The following is a 20,180-nucleotide window of genomic DNA, read 5'->3' on the forward strand; positions in this document are numbered from 1 at the left end:
AGTATTTTTTTTAAATTGTACTTTTAAGCACAAAGAGTTTTTGTATTGCATTTCTTGAAATTGTGTATTGAAAATATACCGAAGCATTTAAACAGTCAAAGCAAAGAGCTTGTAGCTTTCCTGATAAACTATTTTGAACGATAACGTGACAATAAAGGTTCTTTATTGCCCTTGACTGCAGTCGGAGAAGTAAGTTTGATTGGTAAGCACATTATACCACTTTCAAAGTTGTTTCTACTTATTTCGATTTGTAGCAAGAAGCTGTTGCCTTAAATTTAAATATTTCTACTGTAAATGAACAAAAATACGAGCAGCGGAAAAAGGGGCCAAAAAAACCTACATATATGCTTATTCTCTGCATTAAGTTCATCAGACTGAAGGGAACAGCCATTCGACGACCTGTTTCGGAGATTTTTCTCCATCGTCAGGCCGATTTTGCTATAACCCTCGATCTGACCAACGAAAATCAGAGAATAGCATTTGAGTACAATAAGTACTACTATGGCAAGAGTGCTAGACGCTCTACGCCATCTAGCGATAGCCGTGACAATCACAGATCGTACCGCCAAAATTCAAAACCAGCGGCCTACTGGACAAACATGCTTGCTTCATCCACGTTACCGTAGATGGAGCTAAGATAGGATATAATATAATAAATGAACAAAAATACGAGTAGCGGAAAAAGGGGCCAAAAATCCTACATATATGCTTATTCTCTGCATTAAGTTCATCAGACCGAAGGGAACAGCCATTCGACGACCGGTTTCGGAGATTTTTCTCCATCGTCAGGCCGACTTTGCTGTAACCCTCGATCTGACCAACGAAAAGCAGAGAATAGCATTTGAGTACAATAAGTACTACTATGGCAAGAGTGCTAGACGCTCTACGCCATCTAGCCCATTTTGGCCCTTTTTCCGCTACTCGTATTTTTGTTCATTTATTATATATACCCTACCTAAGCCTTCTTAGCTCCATCTACGGTAACGTGGATGAAGCAAGAGCATATTTCTACTGTGTTAGTGACTACTGTTAACAAATAAATTAATTATTAAATTAAAAATCTTAAAAAATGATATAATATATTGTTTTCAAATTTTACATTAAGATTCATCTCATAAATCCACCACAATCTGGCAGCGCTGTAGTTATCGCTTGTCAAGTTGATCAGGTGCATCGGAAATTGTTTTGCGATTACTCTATATACTATTTTACGATTGTTAATAAAAAAACAGCATACTACTTGTAGGAAGCGAAAAGGAAAAAATTCACACGAAACTCAACAGCGTTGCCATTATTTATGTACCCAGCACTCTTTAACTCACATAAAAGTGTTAAGTATGTATGACTGTAAAAGTGCACGCCAATTTTTTATTCCTTTTCCTATACAAACTTTTGGAATCCTCTTTGTCAATATTTTTTTCGTGTGTACCTGCTTTAAGTAACGTTTTCCCTGCCACAGATATCCACGGCACCGACTACCAAAAGCACCCCTCCATCACCGGCCCGCCCCCGGCTCTTCCCGCCGCCACTGTAACCACCACCTTCGGCCAGCAACGTCGCGACTCCGCCACCCCTAGCGACGCCTATGGCGACGAGGACCTGCACAGCCTGCGCAGGGACTCGTCTCAGATCACCGTCATCGATCCGTTCCATCCCTCGCAACAATCGAAGCGACCGTCGCTCCCTCTGGCGGCCAATAGGCGAACGAGCGACACCGGCAGCGTCGTCGCTCCCTCGCGGAAAACCTCGGACGCGTACGCTACGGGCTACGAGGACGCGTTCAGCAGGAAGCCGTCCGTCGTCGAAGTTAGCGGTGGGTATATAGGAAACTGTAAATGATGGTGGATTATCGATTGGGGGTATGGAGGAAATCGATATAATAAAAGCTTAGAGCATAAGATGCCTTAGAGTCGAGTTTTTGTAACTGTGTGGTCAGAATTAAAATGGATCAAATCCAAATTCCTACTATTTTAAGACAATAGTCTTTGTACGTTTATAAAATATTGTTTTTTCCAGTAGAGAAATGGAATCAAGTCATACTTCACGCATTAAACAGTTATTGTCTGTTTCTGTTTGGTTTCTGAATATTCTGTTGATTCCTTTTAGAAGTGAACTGGATCAAGTCCATAAAATTTAACGCTGTGCGCGATTTTAACTCGCATGCTAGTTTTCAGAGCTAAAAAAATATTTTTTGATAAAATGGATGACAATGACACAAAGCCTGAACCATTTGCACCATCTAAAAGGTCTGATTCTATCAATTCTGGAAGTATATAGTTTGATTTATCATTTTTTTTCACTATTACTACATCAATAAGTTCGGCTGTTTTTCTTACAAATACTTAGATATCTGACATGTTGTTGTTCTGAATAAAACTGCACGAGGAAGAAAAATCTTATCATTTCATAGACGTAACGTAACACACTCTAAAAAGCAACACATAAAAGATCTTCTTCCCTTTATCCCGCCTATATACCATAATTTTTATAAAAATCGAAGAAACCACTATTAATAGGCAATGTGAAGTCAACAAATCCCTTAAAGACGGAGAAAAATATACCGATGAACCAATTTATATCTAAAATTTCAAATATTCTCAGAGATAAAATGGTTCAAGTCCAAAAAAGTATGAACAAACATTCTCTTAAAAATGACCAAAGTTGTATTTTGAGTTTCTTAAGTTTGCAATTATACAATTTAAAATATAATAAACCATTGTGTGAAGTTTTCTTCTCTAGCTTGTTTTATTTTAATTAAGTAACATTAAAAAACTTCAACTCTCATTTTTTCCATAATTATTTTCTAGGACTTGATCCAGTTCACTTCTGAACCCCTCATACCGTGCTGGCAATTGTTACTTTTGGGTCGGTATTTACATGTGTGGAAGTAAATCGCATAGGGATCTTATTAAGTCGGAGTGAGAGAATGCGACGGTGTGCTGTTGCGTTGTTGCCGGTACGCCTTTCCCTATCAAGTAAAGTAAAATCACGATCGCAAACCGCTTATTTTTAAGACTTTTTCGAAAAGGTAATTAGATAAAATCATTAGATATGTTTCTGAGCATCTGAAATGGAATTATAAGGATATCGTTAGGGTGTCTCTGCACTCAGGACATTCAAAAATCTCATTATTTTGTTGCCTCTTTCTGCTTGGTTGTCGTTGTTAACTGAGTTTACAATAATTCTTTTCCATTGCTTCCTATTGTGCAATGCTTCCTCCCACTGACTCTGCATGCTTATCCCCTTTAAGTATTCATGGAAAATATCCTTGTACCTTTTGAGTTGTCCACCTGGTGTTCCCTTACCGTCTACAAGCTCGCCGTGGTGAAGATATTTCGGTAAACGGTTTTCTTGCATCTTGCAAACGTGACCAGCCCATCTTAAGCGGGATTTAATAGATAATCGTCAGCAGCTAGCTTTTTCAAAGACCGATACGTTTGAGACATGGTTGTTGGTGGAGACATGGTGGTGTCTCTGTTGCAACTTGTTTAATACGTTCACGTGCCGGCCGCGGCGGTACGGCACCCAGGTTTTGCTTCCATATAACATGATGAGGATTATTATTGCTTGGTACACTGCAAGTTTCGTTTTTGTGCTCAAGTCATGATTGTAGAAAACCCTGCGTTTTAATTTCATTTCCAGAATGCTCTTGAGGTGCTGCTAATTCTGTGCTGAATTTCATAGTCGATATTGGCCTTTTCCGAAATCAAACTGCCGAGGTAATTGAATTCCTCTACATATTCCAATAGTTCTTCTCCAATTTTTATAGCAGTGTTGTGATTTTAACGTTTTTTGTTGTGTAACCTTTTTGCAACTAGAACGCAGTCATCAGCGTATTGAAGTTCTGTGATGAATTTTGTACGTGTTTTTACCCTGTGTATATGGTTTTTACACTATTGCCATTCGCTTTGGCATTAAAATGTGTGCAAGAATACTTAATTTTGAAGAAAATGGTTTACCAATATTCTTACAGATATCTTTGAACATATTTATGTTCATAGGAACTTTTTGTTTTATTTTTATCTGCAGTATCGATACACTATTTTTAGTACTTTTTTGGAAAACTGGGTTACCCTGTATAGTTCAATACTAATTGAACCCTCATCCAAGCCTCTAGTGCATAGTAATTATTCTCTTTACAATTATTGTTCATTACTATTTTTGGTCCAGTAATTATACATCATTATAGATCCAAGCCTATTCAACGTCCTCTTAATTAGCTCTTAATTTCTAATGAGAATATCCCATCAAATTTCTATACTGGCTCTATAGAAATAAGCTTTGTAACCATCTCAATTTATTCTCAAGCCATGTCGAGGCTCATTATCTCCTGTTTTCTAGCGCTACAACGCCACGGTTCGGTAAGACACTCGCCGTCCGCTGCCGTACCTACCGTGACAGTCCAAACAGAGTACGGCGAGGATATTCCTGAGGAGGATCACTTGCAGGATCTTCAGGAACATAAAGAGCTGGTGCACTATGAAGAAGAAGAGCACAAGGACCAGAGACCGAAGATAACGGCTCAGCAGAGGTGGTTGTGGGCGTATAACAAGATCATAATGCAGCTAAATGTAAGTCTGTTTTTTTGCATGTATTTTTTTAATAGAAATAATATTATTCTGTGATGTTTACCAAAGTGGTTTTGTAACAGTTTTGTTAGCGGTGGTTTCTGTGCGCATAATATGCACGTGAATCCTGAAATTTACCTCTTCTTCAGAAAAAATAATAGAAATTTAAAATTCTTTAATTAATTCATTATACAGCGTGAGTCTCATTGCAAATGTTTTTAGGGGATCGTTTGCTTTTTCATTAACTTGTACTACAGTAACAGTAACTTGGTACATAGACACCCAGAGAAATTAATATACAGGATGGTCCGAACTGTATTCCGGAAACTTCGATATAAATAAGTAAAAAAGTTCGTATAAATGTATGTCCTAAAATGCTTAGTTTCGTAGATACAGGGTGTAGAAGTTTCATTTTTATTTCGATTTTTTCCAAATAATTTCTGCCGTAACTTCAATATTTGGATGAAAATTGGTCTCTGGGGGTTTTCTGACATGAGGAATTTGATTTTATTTTTTGATGTCAATATTACTAGTAGAGGGCGCCACCTACATATTTTTTAACTGGTTTGAAGATTAATAACTTTTTGCCTTTACCTGTATAAAACTCCTGAGTAAAAAAATATACATTTACGACGTTTTTTACGTAAAAAAATGTTTCTTGGTAAAAATCGCTACGAGTATCGGTTTTTGAGATATCTGTAATCGAAATTATCAATACCTGTAATCATTGACATAAATTAAACATGTTGACTAAATAATTATTAGACTGAAGTCATAAATTTGAAAGTTTTTGTGCCAAAAGTTCAATAGAAACTGTTTTATCATCATTTTTTTGCAGAAAAATTTATGATTAATTTAAAAAAATAAAAATTTCCCAAATTTATTATTTCAGTGAAATTACTATCTACTCAATGTGCTTATTTTTCGTTGCTCGTAGCGATTTTTACAAAGAGATATTTTTTACGTAAAAAGTCACATAGATGTATATTTTTTCTTTCGGTATTTTTATACAGGTACGGAGAAAAAGTTATTACGCTTCAAAACAGTTAAAACACATGTAGGTGGCGCCCTCTACTAGTAGGAGTCATATTGACATCAAAATCAAATTTCTCATGTCAAAAAACTCCTAGACACAAATTTTCATCGAAATATTGACGTTACTTCAGAAATTATTTGGAAAAAATCGAAATAGAAATGAAACTTCTACACCCTGTTTCTACACCCTGTATCTCTGAAACTAAACAATTTAGGACATACATTTAAACGAACTTTTTTACTTATTTTTATCTGCAGAATATGCTGCCGAAGTTTCCGGAACACAATTCGGACCACCACAAATATGCGCTCATAGTGCACACACATTTTTTTTAATTTCTAAAACTTTTTTAATACCTACTTCCTTAATTTTTTCAATTACTCCTACGGTATTTACCCCCGCATTACTCCAATGTAAGTTAAAACATCCTCTCTTATGAGAATTGCTCCGGCCTGGTCGTATCCATTAGAACAGGCCATAATTCTCAATGAACACCACATAACGAAATAATTCCTGGACATTACCGCTGCGCCGATTGCTTTTAAAAAACCGCGGGAGGTTTGACCACCCGCCATTGCACCCCTTGAGATCTACCCCTTTGGTGCCTCCTCGTCGTTACGGCGAGGCCGTTTTATGCCCTTGAAATAAGGCGTAAAGTGAAGTAGAAAAGTAATACCAAGTAGAAGAAATACAATGGATTCATTATATTTTTTCCATAGCAACTTTTAAAATTGCCTTATATCTATCAGAAATAGTGTTAAAATAGTACTTTAACCGCAAGGGTAGATTAAATGATACTTTAACAGCGAGGATAGCTTAAAAACTTTATTTCTTTTCCCATGTTTCTAATTGCTTCCATTTTTGAAAAAAACTGTATTCCTTTTCATAAACTATCACGGAAAAAAATCATTTCTATATTCAAGAACAATCATACACTTAAAATTTTACACTTTCTTTAAGGATAGTATTCTTTCCATGAGTACAACAAATATTTGGAACTATTTTACTTTTACACTTGCTTTTTAAATATAGTTATAGTCACTTTAAGTAATTTTGAATCTAAAAAAAGAATAAAATGAAAAAACTTATATTTAAGAAAAACTTATATTACTATCAAGTGAATAAATCCTTTAGCAACGAAGAAACTATTATTAAATGAAGTATAAATGCTTTTATATAATAATAAGTCGTATTCTTAACTTTTTTGAAACTTTTACTTGAAATCGGTGTATTAAGACTTTAAATAAGTATATTATTCTCGGCGCGAGAATAACACACCATTTCCAAGAGTTACTATATTCTTATATTAAGTGACCATCCCCAACAGCAACAACGCAACAGTGCATTCCTGATTCCTATCTTCATTTCATTGGGTTTCTGTTTCTCTTCTGCGACACGAGACGCGCCGGGTACTTTATATAAAGTTTTTTTGTTATCGTTTGTGCTTGTGATATGTTAAAATGGAGGACCTTCTTCAGGCATGGGAGATGACGGATTTGATCCCAAAATTTCAAGGTAATTTTAGCAATAATCCTACATTATTTGATGACATTGGTTTGAGGTTATGGGGACTCCATTTTAATATGCATTTTAATTTTGATACACTGGTGATAAACTAGGTATGTACGCTTTTGGAATTATTCAATTATGTTTTAACAATTTTTATTACTGTTTCTCGTTTTTAATTAGCGATGCCGCTGTCCAATATCTACCTATATTGGGAAATTACACAGTTTTATTGTATTTTCTTATTACGAAAAGCATATAATTTGGTAGGTGATGTTTGACTAATCTAATTTATAAAGTATTAACCACATTCCGGGTTATTCTGGTGATATTTCAAAATTCCATACCTATTATTAAATGGAAATTAAGAAAAGATTTTACCAAAACAAAACTTTCTAACAAGATCGAACCCGAACCTACGAAAGCATAGGGAACACGTTACCGAATTTTGTGAGAACTATATAGTTTTTCGATTCCGGTTAATATTCGTCCTAAGAAAAACTAGTTTATCCTAAAATCGGGTTTGCCCGGTAACATACATGAATATAATAGAGTTGGGACATGCTAAACATTTTAATTTTCATTTCCCCCTAACCTCCAACCAATGTCATCAAATAATGTAGGATTATTGCTAAATTTACCTTGAAATTTTGGGATCAAATCGTCATCTCCCATGCCTGAAGAAGGTTCTCCATTTTCACATATCACAAGCACAAACGATAACAAAAAAACTTTATAATTTTATAAACTACCTAGTCGGCGCGTCTAGTAACTAACCTAAAAGTAAGAAGAGGCTTTATTTTATAGTAGGTGATATTACACTTCAATAAAGTAATTATTACATGTACACAAAGAATTTCTATACTTAATGCAATAATTTGCTAATTTACAAATAAGTATAAGTAGTACTCGAAACAAGATTTTATCTAGAATTGTCTGGAGTGTAGTTATAATCTTAATTTCAATACTATGTAAATCTTAAATAAAATAAATTTTCTTAGCTTCTAAGGATAAGGTTTTCTTGAAAAGAAGTATAAGTAGATTTGCGGAATGGGGAAACTAGCAGATCGTTGGTTCAAGATTAATAATCTTTAAGCCAGTTTAGCTTTTTTCCGTCTATTCGGGATTTAAATGGAAGTAGTTTGGATATGGCGTTTGTCGCCTCAGCCTGAATATCTGTTGGTAATTTACTTATTTCGTTTTGAGCCATTTCCGGCTCTCTGGCTCCAATTCAATCAGCAATCGACACGAAAGAGAATTAAAAAATATTGACTCAAAACTGACAACATAGATAAATGAAACAAGTTTAGATGTCAAAGTGCCCATAGAAACCAACGCCAACACTATTTGGCGCTATTCTTTCAACGGTCGCGACCCAAAACTTTTGAAAATTTCTGAGCGGTTCGGCTGTTTCCGGAATTATATCGCCAAATATTGTTTATTCAAATTTATAATTATTTTCGTTTAATTTTATAAATAAAATACAGTGTGTTGCATACAAGAAACTTTATTTTATATAAGGACGCATGTATGAAATACCTATGAAACATTGGAAACTGGCGTTATGCCACGATCCACGATGGTTTTTGCAGTTCACAGTTCACAGCACAGCTTTTTAAGTTTTTAATGCCACTTTTTCACAATTATCACCGGTTGGAGTAAATAAAACTTGAAATAAACTCAATAGAATAATAGATAGAAGATAGCAATAATTACTTTGAAAATGGACGCTGTAAACACTTTTCGGAATTTCTTTAATGAGAGCGGTTTAGATTTTGAAAGATTATTATGATCATATTATGATTTTTGAAGATTCTGACTTTGACAAGAGAAAATTATTTCTGTTTTTGTTTGCCGTTGTTCTTAGCGACCTAAATAGCGACCGCTATAGCAGCGCCAGATCGCGTATAACGGTCGCGACCCAAAATAATTTCGCGACCTAAAATTTTTACGGGCTTTCCAATCTAAACTTGTTGCATTTATCTATGACTGACAACTAAAGAGACAGCTTTATTTATTTGTCAAACTACATAGAAACCAACGCCAACCCAGCACAATATTTTTTCTACTCGTAATAAATTCCTTGAAATAATAATTTCTGAATATTTTTTAAAGCGTAACCCGCTATGGAAAAGAATATTGTTTTATACACGACGATAAAATTGCATTATCGTCTCCCAAAACTAATTCACTTGCGATTTCATCGTATATATTATATACCTATACAAGACGATAAAATACCATTTTATCGTCTTGTATAAAAAATAACTATTTGTGCCTCGCATCATTTTTATACTCCTAACAGAATTGTCGTTTAAAATAATTTTAAATTTACTGAAATTACCTGTGTGAAATATATTTGACTGCCTGTGTAGCAGAGCTTTACCATTATTTACGTATAGCATTTAAGATTTTTCTTAAATAGAAGAGACATAATTAGAACTGACATTCTCGCAAAATTGCATTTATAATTTATTACCATGTCTACGGAAGCGTTTTGTAAACATGTCACCACAGTATTATTTCTTAGATACTTTATTATCACACTAAGTATTCTCACACAAGTAATGTATAAATAGATCAATTTTACTGTAAAAAAAAAACAAAGAAACCCAAGATCTACAAACCAGATTTATAGAGAAAAATGCTCTAGTTTGTCACTTATAAAAGATATTTATTTTTTAAGATTCTTTTCCTGTTTATACTAAGATCTTTTTTTCTGAAGATTAATCCTCCGTCAAATGCCACTATATACCGGGTATTTCTCACAAGTAGATCACCCTTATAACTTTTTCTTTCAGATAAATAAAACGAGATTTGTTATATTACTATATAACATAAATTAGGATTGATAGGCATATTCAATTCTTTTCGGTCACTTCCTGTTTGACTGCAAATTTTGATTTTTAAATGACACCCACGTTCTTTTTTTATTTACTGGATAGAAAATGACACTCTGAATAGAATGACATATCATATGTCAACTTTTGACATTTTTAGAAATCATATTTTTGATTTCAGTCTAAAGTACCACAGTTGTGTTAAAAACACTAATTTCAAGGAGACTTGGAAAAATAGATTTGATCGTATAATGTTTTCCGTGTCTTGTCCTGGTCAGTTAAAATTTGCCCAAATCGTATTTTTATTCATATCTCAATTTTTTCAAATGGAACGAGGGTGGCTCATTAGCATATTTGGAAAAAGCATTTTTTTACGAATAATTTGGAACCACACACGTGGTATTTCGAGCCAAATTGTCATTATGAACCGCGCATATTTGGAAAAAAACATTTTTTACGAATAATTGGGAACCACACACGTGGTATTTCGAGCCAAATTGACAAAAGTTGACATATGATATTCTATTCAGAGCGTTTTCTATCAAATAAAGTAAAAAAATACCAAGAGTGTCATTTAAAAATCTAAACTTGTAGTTATTTCCGGTGAAACAGGAAGTGACCGAAAACAACTGAATATCTTAATCAATTGTCAAACATCAAAAATGATTTTTTGTCATACGCTCCCAAAAACAGCTATTTTACGGACTCATTTCAGTCCGTAAAATGTTTCTTTTTCGGCCTAGGCCGTAAAGGTCGTCATGGCAACCTTTATGGACTAAAATGTCTAAATTCGTTATTTGGTTGTTTTATTTTGTCATTCGAAATTTGTCACAAAATCACATAAAATTATACATATATTTATAATTAAATTATTAAATACTAACAATATCAAAAGCTAAGTTATTTGTTTAAAGTAAGTACCTAGGTACCTATTTAAAAGAGGCTTTTAAATTAAAATATTCTTAAATTACAGTCACAAACAAGACATAATCATGTGGTACATTTTTGGCCTAAGACAAGCATATTTTCTATATAACTCAACTGGATTGACAACGTTCCTTCTGTTCACCACCGGAAACACTCTTTTGATATTAGTTTTTGTATCCGCAAGGGTAACTAAAAAGGCAGCTGTTGTCTTTTTCTATGATGTCTTGCACTCGTAGAGAGTACAATTCTTCTCTTCTACATGCTCCACAAAGGCCAATGACAAGAGCTACCTAAAAATCAAATACAATGGAATAAGAAACCATCTATATATTTTAAAAATCATTATCGCAAACTTACCTTAGTAAGTAAATAAGTTTCATCACTAGCCGTGGCCAAAAAATCACCGATCTCTTTTATGGACAAAACCTTAGACTTTTAGGCTCGTAACCAACCGAATTCCTCTTCAAAAAGCAATAAGTTTTGGAAATTTGTCAATATAAATATCTTCTTTAACACTTAACACTGCTCTCAGCATGGAATATTTCGACCAAATTGACGATGGTTTGAATGTTTGTGACTGTAATTTAAGAATATTTTAATTTAAAAGCCTCTTTTTAAATAGGTACCTAGGTACTTACTTTTTCGTGGAAATAATTTAGCAATACATCTTCATTTACAACGAATACGCCATTTTGTCTTTCCATTCATTAAAAACATCATATTCTTTCTGGTAAATGGCACGAGACTTCACAGGAAGTAAATCCAACACGATTTCTTTGGCCTTATTAGCAATATGTTCGGGATTTTGGAACATTTTAAAATTGTTGATGAATTTGTGTGATTTTGTGACAAATTTCGAATGACATGTCAAAATGCGATGAAATAAACAAACTCGTTACTAAGATATGAATTTATAAGCCAACTTTTTCAAACATTATAATTTCAAATATGGAAAATTTGCAAATATGCGTTCTAAAAACTGTAAAAAGATTTTGTGACAAATTTCGAATGACAAAATAAAACAACCAAATAACGAATTTAGACATTTTAGTCCATAAAGGTTGCCATGACGACCTTTACGGCCTAGGCCGAAAAAGAAACATTTTACGGACTGAAATGAGTCCGTAAAATAGCTGTTTTTGGGAGCGTATGACAAAAAATGATTTTAAAGTTTTATTTTTCATTTAGTTTTGGTCTAAATTCGAATACTAGAACCAAGAATGAATAAAATTAATCTCAAATTTGACGTAGAAAATCACTATGTTTAATAATCTAATATTTCGATTCAACTGCTTTGCGGAAGGCGAAATTAAACCGCTACAGCCATTTCCAGTCCGTTTTCTCACATCGGACCAGCGTAATATTCGAAAATTACATATTTCGTTATGCCGTTTTCAGTGAAAATTATAGTCCAGAGTGGAAATGTCCGGAGAAATTCTAATTCTGACCGTGGCCGAGTTAAATAACAGTTTAATTTTACTCGCGAGTTGAATAACAAGAAGGTGGGAAAACGGTCGAAAACTCTGAGGAAATATGTAAAGTAGAAGGTAGATTCAGGAAACTTGTCGAGAATTTAATTATGCATATGAAGGAGGTAGGTATATATGCAGCTGAAAAAAATGTACCTATCCAATTCAGTGTTTCACGACAATTATTAAAATTGTAGACGATTCAGTGTTTGAAATGCACTCACTGGCACGAAAAACGTGCGTGTACCTTGAAATTTCCATATACTTTAAAGTTTTATACAGGGTGAGTTTCCTACGATGTTCTCTATGGGTATCTCGGAAACTACTGGAGATAGAGAGTCTGTTAAATGGCGAAAGAATTGCAGTTTTGTGGGGTCATAAATATGCGCCTTTCAGTTTTTTGAAAAAATTCATGGCTTACTAGATATTTAGAAGAAAAAAAATCGGCTATTTTAAAAATTGTCCTTAATTCCATTATAAGCTATTTTAGACAAAAAAAATTTCAGATAAAAGTTGTAGATAATCACATCGTTAATGAGATTGTGTCCTCCGTTTTTTTCTAAAGCCTGTCATTTTTGACATATGACACAAACATATGTTTTTTTAAATGGAAACCATAGTTGGCCATGACTTTATAAAAAGCGCCATTTTTAAGCTTTTCAGCGATATAAGCTATAATATGTTTTCTTCAAAAAATTATCGAGTTATAGCCAGTTCTTATCCTTTTAAATAATTTCACTTAGTTAGCCATGGAAACAAATTTAATCGTCTTTGCTCTCATAAATGTGAAGCTGCCACATCCAAACTTTGTAAATTAGAATAAACAAAAATTGTAAATATGAATTTTTCAAATGAAGAAAAGCGTGTAAGATTATTGGTTCAATTTTTCTTGACCATACATTTTCGCGGATACGTTGACCGGTGAATGTTATGTTTTTTAGAGAACGATTTTCAAGACTTTTCAGAAATGTTAAATTTAGTTATAGCCAATTCTTATATTTCTTGATTAATTTCACTTAGATTGCATGGCATTCTTATTCTGTTATGATTTATAACTTATAAAAAGTCAGAATATATTACTAAACGGTTAAAAAAATAATATCACTGCAGTCACTACATACACTTTAAGTTATTTTAGAAAATGTTTAAAAAATCCACCGTTGTTTTGAGTTACATCTTTTTAAAACTGAATTACCTATTATCACAGAAGGACGGGTCGACTTAATTAAACTTCTCTAGTACCGCCAATTCGAGTGCCTCTCTTAATTCATAAGTTCTTTTGTAAAGCTTATTGTTAACCATACCGCATAAAAAAAATCTAAAATGGATAGGTCAGGTGATCGAGGAGGCCCATGCAATTAGTCCACCTCTTCCTATCCCTGAGTTTATATTATTATGATATAAATAATTTTTAACATTTTTTTCATTATGGGGGGGAGGTCATAACGAAAGTCATGTTGGAAACACTTTATTGATGCGCGAGTATCTACACGCTTTTCTTCATTTGAAAAATTCATATTTACAATTTTTGTTTATTTTAATTTACAAGGTTTGGCTGCGACAGCTTCACATTTCTGAGAGCAACGGCGATTGAACTTGTTTCCATGGCTAAGTAAGTGAAATTGTTTAAAAATAATAAGAATTGGCTATAACTCAGTAATTTTTCGAAGAAAACATATTACAGCTTATATCGCTAAAAAGCTTAAAAAATGGCGCTTTTTATGAAGTCATGGTCAACTATGGCAGATATGTCAAAAATGACAGGCTTTAGAAAAAAACGGAGGACACGATCTCATTAAGGATGTGATTATCTACAACTTTTATCTGAAATCTTTTTGTCTAAAATAGCTTATAATGGAATTAGGGACAATTTTTAAAATAGCCTAATTTGTTTTTTTCGAAATATCTAGTAAGCCATAAACTTTTTCGAGAATCTGAAAGGCGCATATTTATGACCCCATAAAACTGCAATTCTTTCCCCATTTAACCGACTCTCTATCTCCAGTAGTTTCCGAGATACCCATAGAGAACGTCGTAGGAAACTCACCCTGTATTTTGATAATTTTTTAAGCAATTTTTACGTAAGTTAACCTTATTTATGTTATGTTCTTTAAAATCAAAGAAGCGATTGCCATACATTACTAACATCTACAGATGCATGAGCAATACATTTATTTTTATTAGGTTGCATTAAAAAAGCCTCTTCTATTTTTGTTTTAGATGTTATCGCTTCCTTCATTATAATTTTGGCGTTAAAATCTATTCTGTGCCCTGTGTTCCATGAATGCTGACAAATCTTAGATTTGTGAAAGTCGTCCTTTCTTAAATAATCTTTATGTTCTTTAATTCGTACATATAAGAGTCTGGATGTTTCACCAATATAAACTTTGTCTAATTTGTCCAGCTTCTCTAAGCATTCTTTCACCTACTTCGAATTGATGGTTACTGAGTGTGTCGCTTTTAAGGCTGCTTGACTATTCCTCGAAACTTCATCTAGGTTTTTTGTGATCTTAGTGTGTCTTTTGATAGATTTGTTTGAAACTATAATACAATCCTTCCCCTATCCTCTTAAAGCCAATATCTTCTCCCTAATTAACTTCTCTCTTCACCAAGCACAGGCTCCGTATTCCCCAACAACATCATCTCTCTGACAAGATTATAGAGAATCGCTCACAGTTTCCGCATCGGCGGCCGCTGTTCGTTCCCTTTCGGCATTATGTTAGCTGAACGCACTCGGCTGCTCTCGTCACTGAAAAAAATTGCTCACACAGGGTAAGGCAGTGGCGGGGTATGGGGAAAGGGCAAAGGCGTAGCACGCGGGGGGTTCAAAGAGGGGGCGAAGCGCCCAGCGAGCTCGGTCGGGCGACCTTTTAGCGATAAACAAGTCTGCTTGCGGTGTCGCGCGGTGTGTGTATATAGTACGGTGCGTGAGATGTTGCGTGTAACGAGAGTTGGTGCGTGAATTATTTTTTTTCGAAAAATGTGTTTGCATTTGTGGGGGTGAAAAATTGTTAAAGTTGTTGAAATAGTTTTAATATCGAAATGTGTGCGACGTCTTAACAATATTGTTGTTGTGCGAATAATTTTAAATAATTTAATTTTTTCTTTTTATTTAAGTTTGGAAAGTTATAGTTCTAACTGAAGGTATATTATTCTACGAAGTGTGCGCTAAAGGGGGATATTCTAAACACGCTTATTAATTTACAGAAAATGTACAGAGTGGTCGAAATTGGTCTGTTTTGACAGAGAAATCTAAAATAAAAAAATTGTATGTCCACCCCTATAATTTTTAAATTCTTTTAGAATAAAAAAGTGATTCGGTATATGACGAATGTACGTCGCAATGTTGCCACTGATACTTTTTTTTATTTTAGCCTTTGACAAGTGTCAAATAATAAAATTCGTAGTTTTGTCAGAAATTATTCATTTATTCAATTTTAAACACAATAAATATCTACTGGGTGCGTCTCAAAAGTGACTAACTCCATTTTTTTTATTTTTTCAGATAAAATAGTAAATTATAGGTAAGATCTTCAAAACGGTCGAAAATTCAAAAAAAACCTTGTGTCTCGCTTGCAAATAAAAATATCGGGTGGCGGTATATACCATTCAACGTGTCTCAAAAATCGGGCCCATGACATCTATGTCGGTTTTCCTCTATCTCTATACCAGGAAATAAGCTTTCTCTGTTAAAACAGACCAATTTCGACCACCCACTACACGATAAACTGCAAAAAAATGTGATGTGATTGTTTTTTTAAATGGAGCGTTATTTGTGTTATTTTTTTAAGTCAGTTGTTTATACAGGATGAGACTTAAACAAGTGCGAATATTTTTAGGAATGGTATATTTCAACCCCAAAAACCACATCTATGTGGTTATTTTCGCAATTATTTTTTTTTTGAAAATGACAACATAGGTAGTAGATTCTATTTAGAAGAACAAAAATTCAGAAAAAATCCAGTGATTCTCAAAATTTAAGCAAAGAATATATTTTTTTAATCTTCAAAGTGAAATAACTTGGTTATTTTGGACTTATTTGAAAAACGGTAAAGAGAAAATATGTTTTTTTTATCGAACTCTACCAGCCCTGAAAACAATTGCACTTATTTAAGATTCACCCTGTATAAGGTGAATTAAAAAATATATTAATACACATACAACACATTTTTAGCACAACGAAATATTATTTTTGACTATGAAAAAATAGGAAATAAATTATTTTCTTGTAATTATTTCTGGTGAAATATTTGAAGGTACCTATCAAGGGCCAAGGTGATGGAAATGACTGTCGCTTCTAAGGTCTGATTGACATTGACAGAATGCCATGTGGGCATAGCAGGGTCGGATCGAGAATTTGGGTCAGTGTTATTAGGTGACAGGAAGTAGCTTTGTTCATTTACATACGCGATAGACAGTCAAAGCGTTTCCGATAATTTTGTTTTTTTTTTATGAGACGGTAGTATTGGTGATATAGTGGTGTATTTTTGGTTAGTACTTGGGTATATACGCATGGGTAATCTATGTAGGTCTGATAAAGATATTTAGGTTTAAAATAATCTATATAGTATTTTGTGTAATTCTGACATTTATTTATTTTTTTAAAATGCAAATATACCGTGTGTTGCATCGCCGATCTGCACATAGTAAATTAAAAATCCATGTAAATTAAAAAAATGATGTATAAAAATTTTCATTTTTTCCCATTTTATTTTATGGGTATTTCGCCACTGTAAGAAAATCTACAAAATAAAATAGTTATTTTTTTAAACACTGCTGAGTTAATCCAACGGAGACTAATTGTCAGCAGTGGCTTACTAATAAACAAATTTGTTTAACGGACAAAAAAATGCTTAATGTTTCGGAAAGTATATCTGTTTCCGTTGTCGGAAGCAAAAAAAAATACAAAGAACAAAGAAAAAACTATTTAAAATATCTAAATGCAACTATTGGAGAACATTTCAGTTTTTTTTAAACAGATACGTCTACAAAAACCGTTGACATTCTGTTAAAATGACATTATATTAAGTTAAACTTCAAAAATAACACAATTACTACCTGATAACAATTACTTAATAACGTAAATCCAAAAAACCTTCTGTATGATTATGTTTAATTTGTTTTTAATTTTTATGTGTGTTATGTTTATTTATGTTATGTTCTTTAAAATCAAAGAAGCGATTGCCATACATTACTAACATCTACAGATGTTTGAGCAATACATTTATTTTTATTAGATTGTATTAAAAAAGCTTCTTATTTTTCTTTTAGAGGCTATCGCTTCTTTCATTATAATTTTTGCGTGGTTAAAATCTATTCTGTGCCCTGTGTTCCATGAATGCTGACAAATCTTAGATTTGTGAAAATGCCCCTTTCTTAAATAATCTTTATGTTCTTTAATTCGAACATTTAAGGGTCTAGATGTTTCACCAAATTCGACGCTTTTAAATGGAAACACCCTTTTCTATAGGAGATAGACAAAAAGTAATATCGGTGTCTGGAGCTAAATTTTTGTCAAAAACATGATGATGAAAACCGCATATCGATATCTGTTATCGTTTCGGAGTTACGGGGTGTTTTTCAAAAATATGCATTTTTAACAAATCGCTGTAACTTTTTTGCTATGGAAAATTTTGTATTTTTATGTAAACATTTCCAAAGCACCTTTTTACGTATATATATATATATATATAAGTATATTTTTTTTAAATTATTAATTTAAGAATTATCAACAGAAAATTTGATTTTTTATATGGGACACCCTGTATATTTTTAATTTATTGAAAATAATTTAAAATTACCTTTCCAGAAATATAACACACTTGATATTTTGCTCGATTCCTCTTCGAGATATAGAGTATATAAAAATTCGCCCGCTTTAAATAAGTAGGCTTTGAACGGCATCGGCTGTAATGCAAAAAATTCTAGCTGTGAGCATTACTTAAAACGAAAATAATATTTGCTATGAGAGATGCAGAATTTTATAAGAATTTAAAATATATTTAACCAACATCAACACATTTCAACTATATCTAATAACAATAAAAATAAATAGTAAACCAAGACATGAGATTTTGCTACAGTTGTTGGACATATCGACCGTCTTCTGTTATGGACAGACGGGGCAGTTTTTGAACATTTCTCGCGGAATTCATTAACTCAGTAGGTGTGAAAGATACCCTCTCATAACTGCTAAGTATTTCTAATTCTTGTCTAGGTTATACGGAAGAATAAGGAATTTTTATTCTTCCGCAAATATATCCATAGGATTAGATCCATGGCACTAAGTCAGGCGGCCTCGACAGGCCTCTGGGATCTTGGTTAGCTATTCAATTATTCTTGAAATTGGCTGCAAAAATTTGCTGATAACTTCAGCGTTCAGAGGCGGTGCGTCGTCTTGCTGGAAAAATATGTTTTCGAGTTCCATTAAAGGCATATTACCAATAAGGGGTCCAAAGCCTACTAGTCAAAAGTGGTAAACTTTTAAAAATTCTGTATTTCGAAGGGGATTATAACAAAATATCAAGTGTGCTATATTTTTGGAAAGGTAATTTTAAATTCTTTTTAGTTAATTAAAAATATGGAGGGTGTCCCAAATAAAAAATCAATTTTTCTGTTGATAACTCTTAAATTATTAATTAAAAAAATATATATACTTAAACCATTAAATTCTACGTAAAAAGGTGCTTTGGAAATGTTTTCATAGAAATACAAAATTTTCCATAGCAAAAAAGTTACAGCGATTTGTTAAAAATGCACATTTTTGAAAAACACCCCGTAACTCCGAAACGGTAACAGATATTGATGTTCGCTTTTCACCATCATGTTTTTGATGAAAATTGAGCTCCAGACACCGATATTAGTTTTCGTCTATCTCCTATAGAAAAGGGTGTTTCCATTTAAAAGCGTCGAATTTGACCCACCCTGTACAGATGGTATTTTGTATATTACATTTTTTGTTTGTTGTATCATTTTTTGTTCATTGGTTTAGTGTGTGTTAAAATGGATCTAAGTGTATTTTGTGTTTTGAAAGATGCTTTTGTAGATTTTCTTACTATGGCGAAATACCCAAGGACTTTTTTGGAGATTCTGGACTATTTCTAATTTTGGACAGTTTCTTCAAGCATTTTTCTATTATTATTTCTCGATATTCCTTATAAATATTATCCTTCTTTTAATTGTTACAGTCTTTTATAACTGTTCTTGTTGATTAAAATCTTTCAATTGCATTTTTATTTGTTGATTTGCTAGGAATCATCCTATTTAGAAAATCTAAAGAAAAAAAAAATTAAAATAATATCAATCAAATAACTATTTAAGGACACCTTAGTTTTTTAGCAGATACGTTTATTATAAACTTTTGACCTTCTAGGACAGGAAGTAACTTAGGCCTAAATAGATTACAAGCTCTTATACCTAATGTGTTTTTCCAAAATACGGATATTTATAAAAATGCGGTAGTATTTGTCGATACTCCAGATTAATTCCGATAATAACTATTTACCAAACAATGCTAATTGCGCTCTAATTTTAGCACCTCGCAGAAATTACAGTAATACCGCGTATCGCCGCACTTTTCCGGCATTTCCTAATACTATCAATATGTTGACACTTTGAGGAACAACAATATACAATAACAAACATCAAAATGACTGAAGTGATACAACCACCACGAAAATCAGCCGATTGGACCGTTATTTTTCCGCTCAAAACCGGCCTGTTCAGGTCAACAGACCGGCTCAAAAAGAAAATGGCCAAAAGCGCGGCAGAAGAGAAGCGTCTACGCATGCGCAGGGGCTCCAGCATGTCAGACATCGACAAAATCGCCCAACAG

General features: G+C 33.2%; 1 protein-coding gene across 1 annotated transcript in view; it reads left to right on the forward strand.

The window, feature by feature from the left end:
* Nucleotides 1–20,180, forward strand: part of LOC115882899 (protein unc-13 homolog B) — a 346,607-nt gene that overhangs the window by 123,429 nt on the left and 202,998 nt on the right. The window contains exons 15-16 of the mRNA XM_030901160.1: nucleotides 1,460–1,813; nucleotides 4,342–4,571. Coding sequence (XP_030757020.1) covers nucleotides 1,460–1,813; nucleotides 4,342–4,571 — 584 coding nt within the window. The remainder of the gene's footprint in view (nucleotides 1–1,459; nucleotides 1,814–4,341; nucleotides 4,572–20,180) is intronic.

The sequence above is a fragment of the Sitophilus oryzae genome, unplaced genomic scaffold (genome assembly GCF_002938485.1).
Source record: "Sitophilus oryzae breed Bouriz unplaced genomic scaffold, Soryzae_2.0 scaffold_179_pilon_pilon, whole genome shotgun sequence".
Classification (NCBI taxonomy): domain Eukaryota; kingdom Metazoa; phylum Arthropoda; class Insecta; order Coleoptera; family Curculionidae; genus Sitophilus; species Sitophilus oryzae.